General features: G+C 34.3%; 1 protein-coding gene across 1 annotated transcript; it reads left to right on the top strand.

Annotated features, from left to right (window-relative positions):
- Positions 1-1,416: 1,416 nt before the first annotated feature.
- CPH1 (cuticular protein hypothetical 1) lies at positions 1,417-6,997 on the top strand. The gene is made up of 3 exons (XM_028318256.1): positions 1,417-1,481; positions 6,072-6,253; positions 6,719-6,997. Exons 1-3 carry the CDS (start codon positions 1,467-1,469, stop codon positions 6,795-6,797), a joined length of 276 nt encoding a protein of 91 aa, XP_028174057.1. The 5' UTR covers positions 1,417-1,466; the 3' UTR covers positions 6,798-6,997.
- The last annotated feature ends 2,788 nt before the right edge of the window (positions 6,998-9,785 follow it).

The raw sequence follows: 9,785 nt of genomic DNA, 5'->3' as shown, positions 1-9,785 counted from the left end.
GACTCGTTAATACAGTTTATGAAATCTAAGGATCAAATGCATTTTCAAATCAAATAAGCCAAGTATTATTATTTAAGATTGTTTGTTATTAAATGCATTAAAAATGAAATGTAATATTTTTTATTAAAAATAATACTACTCCTTCTAGCGCAGTCGGGTAAAAAGGTAATTCGATCAGAAGGGCACGCTATTTATTACTTTCCTAAGGTTAGCCGTACTACATTGTTTTTTTCTTCTTACTTGCTACCTGTGACAAAAAGAGCAGGTTAGGATAGATGCCCCTAGGTGCATGGGACATGGCCCTAAGGGCATCTATACCCAAAAAAATTTAGGCAACTATCCTTTTAGCATAGGATAGGTGCCGTTTTTAATAAAAAATATAATAACACTAAAAATCGAATTAAACATATCTATCCCGTATAATTTATAAGATAGTCTATCAAATTATATAAAAATCTGCTTCATTTTACAGCTGACAAAAAAATTATCCATTAAAAAATACTTACCAATATTATTTCGACGCTCGCTAAGGTCTGGCCGCGGAAGATTTTTGCTCTCACTGGCTAAACAAACGCACTCTTTGATGGTTTGCGAAGCGAAAAGTGGTACGGGGAGGTCCCTTTCTATTATACGTACTATAACCTTAGGCTAAGTTGCTTGTATTGTAACATAGTGTACTTAAAATCGCGGCACCTATCCCACTGGGGCATGTATCCTGGAATTACCCTATAGTCGTTGTAGTTATTAAAATTGAATTTCAGAGTTAAAATTAACTGTTTTGTTAGAAAAGTGGTGTCATCTGCGAAATAAATATTTTCCCTAGTTCTATTTCAAATAAGTTATTTCTAAAATACAAATAAAAATAACAATAATGATTATGAAGGTACACCTGACTTAGTATTTATCTTTTACTGTTTTTGCTTTGAAAATTATTTAATTTATTAGAAGTTGCACAAGTACTTACTTATTGGAAAGGGCCTACAAACTACTAAAGAATTTGAATTTGAATCGCTTCTTCATGGATCAATTTCTTGAAGGTATTTCTTTGCGTACAAGCAGGTTTTAATCTTACTTTGTTGTCTCTCATGTCAAAATGTCACTGAATCAACCCCGGAAACAAGAAAAAATGAATTGAAACAATTTAAATAAAACTGTTTGTTTTAATTTAACTACAAATTAGTTTCACAAGTTAATTTGGAGTTACAGTTAACACTTAGTGCTTTCGTCAAAATTGAATACCCAAAAATGACGAAAAATTGTATTGTATTTTATCACGCTATGCATGCTGTACAATGAACCTCTTGAAAGAATATCACCTCTATGTGTATGGTGTTACGAGTCAAAAATAGAGGTAGAGTTTGGGACTGGTGTACCTCAAGTTGCACCGATTCGTATAAAAACGAACGCGAGCTCTACGTAGTTATCAGTCTCAGTTATAAACTGGAGAGGATACAAACTCAGGCACAATGTTCGCTAAATTGGTGAGTACTATTCGATTTTTTAATTATTTTATTCGAATAATACTTAGTGGGTTTTGCAAACACACCCTTTATTAGGCATCTGTCACTTGTCAATGTCAGAATCAGTGGTTTCCCGCCAGTGGGAAAAACGTTCCAATTTTGAAAATTTTAGTTGTCTTTTTTCTCTCTTTAGCTTTTGTTAATAAGTGCCAGTGTCATGTTAAATTAATTTAATTTTCAATTGGTAGTTTAAACACAAAGATTTGCATAGAATAGCAAAAATTGTGAACCTCATTGGATTTAAAAATGAAAATAGTAATTTTAAAATAACCCAAATTACCTAAAATACATACAAATATTATTTTTAAACAAATTGTTTTGACATTTTTTTAAATGAGTACAAATTAATAGTAAAATAAGTATAGCTAATTAGTAAAACACCATAGCTATTTTTTTACTTAAAACAAGCAAAAACAATTTTATAGTAGGTAGAACTGTTAATTTATGTTATTAATTAACTTAAGACAGTGTCAAGAAAGTAACTTATTATCTAATTTCCTAGCATTATGTAAATATTAGCTAGGGCTAAAACCTAGACCTGAAATAAACGTCAAAGGCAAAAGTTATTTGTTTGATCAAGAATAAACCTGCTCAAGAAATACAATTTTCTGTTATTATTAAAACCTAATGATAAATCCGGCATTAAGTCCGCCACAGTGCATTGTTAGTATGTGTGCTAGCTAAAAATTTAAATAAATAATCACATTTTGTAAATGTGATCCAACCGGGAATCAAACTTGATTAATAATCTTCCTTCCAGTGTCCAGTTGTCTGAAAGAAATTGCTTTCAGCTTTAAAATCGCTCATTGAACATCTCATTGGTATCGTAAGCCACTTACTTTTCATCTTCCTTTATTTTATTACTATTTTTCATGTGACATTGTACAAATGCATAATTTCTTAACCATGTATACGATAATATTTCATTGTCACAACTAAAATATTTATTTGTGCCCTTTGTCAAGCGTAAGCACCAACATTATAGATGACCCACGCTGAACTGTCCCGCCAAACTCAATGACAGGGGGGCGCTACCATCGTTCAACTATATGGTTTCCAACATGGCAAAAATCTGAACCAGCGATCCGGTATTGACGGTGGCGCCCCACTGTCAATGTCATCGACAGGACAGTCCAGTATTTTGGAACTATATCACCAATCTACCATAAATCATTAACCCAAACTATGTGATACATAATTAAGGCTAAGTCTGTGGGTGCAAGGCTGCATGCCTTCAATTATGACATACAATACAACACATACTGTGATATGAATTGCTAATCGAGCAATTGAAATTCAATCGATGTTGTACTCGAGAAAGAATCGAGGCTGTTATTTGTCTGTGGCCAATGTTTTGGCGGGAAATCATTTGACAGATTTGTTTTTAAAACTTTTATGGCATTGAGACATTGAACTTGAATTTTAAAATATCTAGTTTTGAAAAAGCTTTTTCAACAATCGAGAATTAAAATCAAAACTGTTTTTCTTTGGACTATTAATCCAAAGAAATATTTAATTTCATTTATTTAAATGAGTAGGTACCTACTTGAAAGTCGACAAATTTTGCTTAAAAGGAGTCTTTTGCACTACCACAGTCAATTTTATTAACTATAAGAAAAAATAGTTGTACCTAATACTTATTTAATAGAAAAAAAAACTAGTTTTTCAAAAATATGCACAATACCGGTATAATAACAGTAAACAATAATTTAGTGTACCGACACAAATATTACACATTTTTCAATTAACAAAACAGCGTTTGTCATGATTTAAGCGATCAATTAAAATTTTAAACGGATTAGCAAACTGCAATTGTTTGCATTGCGATCGGTGCATAACTGCGCCCACTTGCATTGTGTTGAAAGAAACAAGTACTAGCTAGAAATTTCTAAGCAAGGTGGGGCCGAATTTTCTAGTTATCAAACCGGGAAGCAAGGTTTAGCTACAGTCCGCATTCATATTTTAGTGGAATTTCCGCATAATTATTATTAATAACAGAAAAATAACCTAATTTATTTTATTTACTTAAAAAATCTACTGAAAATGACAATTGAAATCATGACCTTTCGTTTATCAAAGAACGCTCTGAGAGACTCTAGGAAGCGCAAAATTAGGAATTCGTGTCTCACTAGAGACAGTTGAGTTTTTCAATTGAATAAATGGACTCTGGATAGTACTAGGAAATTTTATGCAATACCTAATGCCCCCCTATGTTCTTTTCTTAAAATTATCTGACGGGTCCAATGTCAGTCTAACTTTCCTATCACTGGTTGGGTTTTTTATTGGCGGTCAAGCTGTAGATCCTGGCTACACGGGAGTTGCAGCGTAAGAACGAGAGGTGGGAATAGTCCCATACCTTTCGTACCAGCATCTGCTATAGCTGAAGGGAAATGGAAGGTCACGTCCAACTTAAATAGTTGAGTTTTTCATGTGAAATCTAGGCACTAAGATGTCCCTAGATAATTTAGTGTATGGAGTAAAACTTTTTTGCGTTGTTGCTTTTTTTTTGCATATTTATTGTGCCAATATTGAGTCGGTCTAATTATTTCTGCCAAATCATCGTATTGTAATTGGAATAAACTATACTTAGCGTCGTAGAATGCTATCTGACCAGCGGGATCGAAGCCTGCCCACAGCTACTGGGCATAGTTGACATAGTTTAGGTGCGACTTTCTTAACCGCAAAATTAACGATTGTATTGTTTACACAGCTAAATATTTACTATTTCATGTATAAAATTAACAATAAAGAACTTACTGCAGATAACATGTGACAACTATCAATTTCAATAACGACAGTTTTTTTTTCAATAACGACTTTTATGTCCGACGTTGTGAAACTGACACGCTTTGCCAAAAAAAGTTTAAAAAAAGTTTTTTTTCCAAAACTTTTTTAAAACTAGCCCTAAAATCAATTTTTAATCTGTAACCATTAATTAGAATCATAGATTTATTTTCAAAAACTCCAAGGCTATTTCTCATCGCCACGGTTCTCATCGTCACCTTCGTGGCGAATTTTATTTCTAACTTATTTCAACTTTTTGTAAACAAAAATTGTAGCGCTTGATGTGAAGATTGTATTCTCAGTAAATCAGGCAAATAGTGAGTCTCGTTTGGACGCTTTAACGTTTTGAATTTTTTGATGCCACGAAAGTGATTCTGTATTTCACAGCAATAATTTTTTCAAACTTTACTACTGTAAATGACTCTTAAGTGTTTATAAAACATATATTTTGTCTTATTTTCATAGATAAATAGTAATAACATAATATAAATAGGTACCTACTTAAATACAAGATAAAATTTTACCGATTACGCCACCTACTAAGTTACAAGATTCTACGCAATTGGTTTTAAGGGTGACACTGGTGGCATTCTGAAATGCTAAAGAAGCAAAAAACGGATTATCAGTACCTCAATAAAAAAAGAACTCTAACTGATTATCAGTCCCTCAACAAAATTATATTTTTTATTTAGGCCAGAGGGCCTCGTATTTTTGTTATACAACTTTTAAGTCAAACTTCAGATTAAATTTATCTTACAAACAGATACACACACAGTCACATATACAGACATGCATACAGTCACACAGACAAACAGACAATAAAAATACGAGGCCCTTATTTATTTATTGATGTACTGATCTCTACTTACCACGTATAATTTATTATTAGTTATTAAAATATTGTAAAAACATAAACACCAGTCACTATATTTTAAAATAAACCAAAGCAAGAAATCACTTTCGTGGCCTAAAATCACCTTCGTGTATAAAACACCACGAAGGTGATGCCACGAACGTGACGAAAATTTTAGTTTTTTATGAATTATCCTTAAATTTGAATTTAACGGTTCAAGTTGAATACTACACAAATAAGTCTAACATGTTAAGTTTTCAATGGCAAAGTTTCAATTAAATTGTTTAAATTTTAGAGGTAGAAAATATTGTTCAAGCAAGCGACGGTATGTCTATGGATAATCACAAAAAGTTACGTATTTTTTTCGCGGAGCGACGATCGACCTATCTCACCTCCCCAATGGTCGAAGCGCGACTTACGTTAACCGAATAGAACGCTGTGATTGGTTGCTGGTGTTCGGTTTAACGGCAATCTTGTATTATAACTCAAAATTTTAGGTACCTAAAATCGTGTGACCAACGTATTTCGCTTTCCCAATTCAAAATAATTATAAGAAGATATTTTTTTGACTATTGTGTGGAAAGCTAATTTAATTACGATGATTTTGGTATATGCTGCACACAAATTGAATGAAAATTGTGAATGCAGTAACCAAATGTTTCATTGCAACCGAAGGTGTGACACGATGAGAACGCGAAAAATGACCCCGTTTTTTATTTTTGCTTCTATTACGATAAAATTTATTTTGTATGTAGCTAAATAGATATTTAATCATCTGATTTCAAAGTTATTGTTCTAACTTATACCGTTTATGAACTATTATTGTGTGACCATCACATTTGAGTGTAAATGAGAAGTACCCCCAAACTTTTTTAAACTTGCCCAATTTTTTTAATCTGTATATTTTTTTCCAGTTCGCCCTCCTCGCTCTGGCCGCGGTAGCGTTGTGCCGCGAGTACCCGGCTGGAGTGCATCCAGCAGTGTGCCCCAACTACCCCTACTGTGATACTACCGCCTTCGCCCGCCATACGCCCGACGGACAGCCCATCCCCGAATGGGTGTACAACCCTAGCATCCTGCCGGTTGCCCCTGTGGAGTGAGTTTTGTTCATTTGCCCCAACTGTGATACTACCGCCTTCGCCCGCCACACGCCCGACGGACAGCCCATCACCGAATGGATACAACCCCATACATATACAACCCCAGCATCCTAACGGTTGCCCGTGTGGAGTGAGTTTTTGTTCATTTGCCCCAACTACCCCTACTGCGATACCAGTATCCTACCAGTGGGGCTTTGAAATGAGTCTTTGGTTCATTTACCCCGCTGAGTCTTATTTGCCCCAAAAATCTAGCTAATCTATTCCTACTAGCGAAGATAGATATCACGACATTAATATTCTCTACAGTAGAGACAACAGTTTTATCTAATACTGACTTCATCGCAGTAGATTTAACGCTAAGAAGGTTCCTGTCCAAAATAGATTGCAAATAACGTTCAGCAGTACCGCAAAAAGTATAAAACATGTTTAAAAAAATAACCAAACTTCTTTCTTTTTCACAGCCCCGCCCACAACGCCGCTCCCCGCTACCCGGCCGATTTCCCCGCGGCTCTCTGTCCTAACTACCCCTACTGCTGGTGAACAACAAAAAAAAAAGCGCGCGTCTCTCCAGATTTGAAAAAAAAGAAACATTCGCTAATGCCAGACCTTTCCCGCCTTTTCAAACGTCAATCTGACATATTATTTTTTTAAAACCTAACGCATAGATAACAAAATGCTTAGTGAAATCTGTTTTAGCAAATGTTTCTAAAAAAACCACTGCCATAATGATTGCAAAGAAATGTAAATAAATGCGTTGATGTTTGATGTTAGCAATTTTGCATTTGGAATGTAAAAACTTGTAAATTACAATTGTAAATAAACATTTTTTTTGTAATTCCACTTTTATTACCACTGCCCTAACATTAATTGCCTACATAACAGTAGTCTACTAGCAATAATAATGATGATTGATCTACTAGGCCTACTTTACGAGTATGTTATTAACAGTGCATTATTGTTTGTAAAAAATCCCGCGAAAAAAAAAACTGGCAACGCTGGATAGTACCTACATTAGTAGAGCTACCTCCCCTATCAGTTTGATTAACCCATTCTGGGATACCCTGTATGATACACAAGAAACAAAGTAAAGTATTGCTTGCAGAAAATAATACTTTATTTACCAATGAATTTAATACGACGCTGTATCGATCTTGATACTCGAAGCATTTTAATTAAGCGATAAAAAAGAATAAAAAATCGACTTCACCATACTTGGCAAGATTGCTCTGAGCGTTCGATAAGTAACCTTAACTTGAGGAGATAAGGTGGATTATGTGTTTTGCGAGGATACATTAAATTGATGTGAATTTTTCTTCGAATTGAGCTTTGTGAAATGGATCGTCACTTGCGGATACTTTTTATTGGATGTGCAATGTTGAAGTGAAGCAAGAATTTATTATTTAACAAATTAACATAATCAATCCTTTATTTTACTGGTAAAAAGGCACCTCCTTAGGGATCCTCTAAAAATAAGTGTACAGTAGTTAAGAGAGGCCTACTTATTCAGCGATTATAAGTAGGTACTATTTATTAACAATCATACTTAATTCTGATCAATAATCAACGAACTAGCTCCAATTGTTAGAACTAAATAAAAGCTAGTTTAGTGGTACTTAAAAGTCATCGGCTACTTAATGATATAAAAATATAAATACTCAATGAAAATCTTAATCAATGACAAAAATACATAATTATTATGCTAATGGAATTAAATATCCTTGGTTGTAGGTATAAATGTGTTTACTGTCAATTCTTATGTAAATGATTTAATACCTCAGCTGATTGACAAGGAATTTGTCAGATCGTTAATTAATTATCGATTTAATCAGCATTGATTAGATCTAAAAGCCACACTAATGAAAGTGCTATGTAGAGAACGAAAAGACATAGAAGTTACTAAATAAGCGTATGTAAACTACAAGCCGCCCCGTTCGTACCAGAGCGTCGATGTGACGTCATAGCTGCCAGGTGCGCAGTTAACTCGGGGAAAAGAGCCCATATCAACAGTGAGCTTAGCAACATCCAATACAATATAATGTTTTTTGAAATTATCAATACCTTCTACGTTTGGCAGTTGGCTACGTTCGGAATGCTACCTAACATAGCTTGGCTTGGTGAACTATCACAACCGCCACATTTGGCAGAGACCAGCACCATCAGGAAGGTTGATTCAATGGCAGAGACCTTAGCAATTGCTAATTACTTTAATTAATTAATTAACATCGAGTGAAATGAAGCCAGTAAAAAAAATAGCCTATCAAGAAATAAGTGAAATTAATAAAGATTATGGGCACCATTAGGAATCAAAAAACTTTATAATTTTATGACTGTCGAACAGATGACAGACAAAAATATTCTTAAAGACGTATGATAAACTAAAATCACTTTTAAATAAATAATAATAAATCATTTATTTGCTCATAAACATGATAATACAAAATAGTCGATAGAAATTATCCACTTCCACGGTCTTGTTCCAAAAAAAGGCTTCAAAATATTTGTTACCAAAAAATACCTTGCATCTTGGTTCTCTTCAGCATAAACCTCTTTGATGCAACGACATTAACAAGTGGCGTCCTGCCCGATATCCATATCTGATATTTTAGCCAAGGCCAAGTCTGTGTTTCCATCCATCGTATTAAAAAAAAACTTGACATTTCCCGCCAAAACGCTTTTTTCTTTTAATATATGGCTTTCGGCATTACTGAAAGGTTTATGCGTCCAGTATTTTTAAGATGTCATTACGGTCCGAAAAATTACTGTGCTAATGTGCGCAAGATTTTTATAGGCTGCCTAGGTATTTAATTGAGGAAAAAAAGAGTTTTATAGTGTTTTAACTAGATTAATAAATACCTAACAGTTTAACTTTCCCCCGGGACAAACTTGACCTTCACTGGTTGGTTTATTGGCGGTCAAGCTGTAGATCCTGGCTACACAGGAGTTGCAGCGGTGGGAACGAGAGGTGGGAATAGTACCGTTAAATTAATAAAATTAGAACCGATTTTATAGCCGTGTGATGCCGGCAGAGTCTGAGTAGAACAGGACCACTCGATTCTGATTATTATTTTTATCTTAGATCTTTGTTTTAAACATCCTCCCATACCGCTCCCATACCAGGAACTAAGCGCTAGAGCTAGACCTATTCAATTAAATATTGTACATCCATGATTGGAACTTTTTTATGCAGAACTATTTGACCGCAATCGCACCTGGTGTTAAGTGAGGTAATCTTGGAACTTCCCTGTAAGTGTTTATTCGTCGGCCGTTTGGTGTAGTGGTTCGAAACGGACTACTATAATTCCGGAGGTAGCGGGTTCGATTCCCGCACTGTACAAACATTTGTGTGCATGAACATATTTGTTTGTATTGGACTGGGTGTTTTCTATGTATAATAAGTATGTATTACAAAAAAAAATATTTAAGTATGTTTATATCCGTTGTCTAGTACCCATAGTACAAGCTTTGCTTAGTTTGGGACTAGTGTAAAATGTCTTAGGTTATTTATTTATTCACTCTCGCTCTCACTGC

This window comes from Ostrinia furnacalis, unplaced genomic scaffold (assembly GCF_004193835.3).
Source record: "Ostrinia furnacalis isolate ACB-3 unplaced genomic scaffold, ASM419383v2 OfSCF6699, whole genome shotgun sequence".
In the NCBI taxonomy this organism is placed as follows: domain Eukaryota; kingdom Metazoa; phylum Arthropoda; class Insecta; order Lepidoptera; family Crambidae; genus Ostrinia; species Ostrinia furnacalis.
This window is presented reverse-complemented; position numbering and strand designations above follow the sequence as displayed.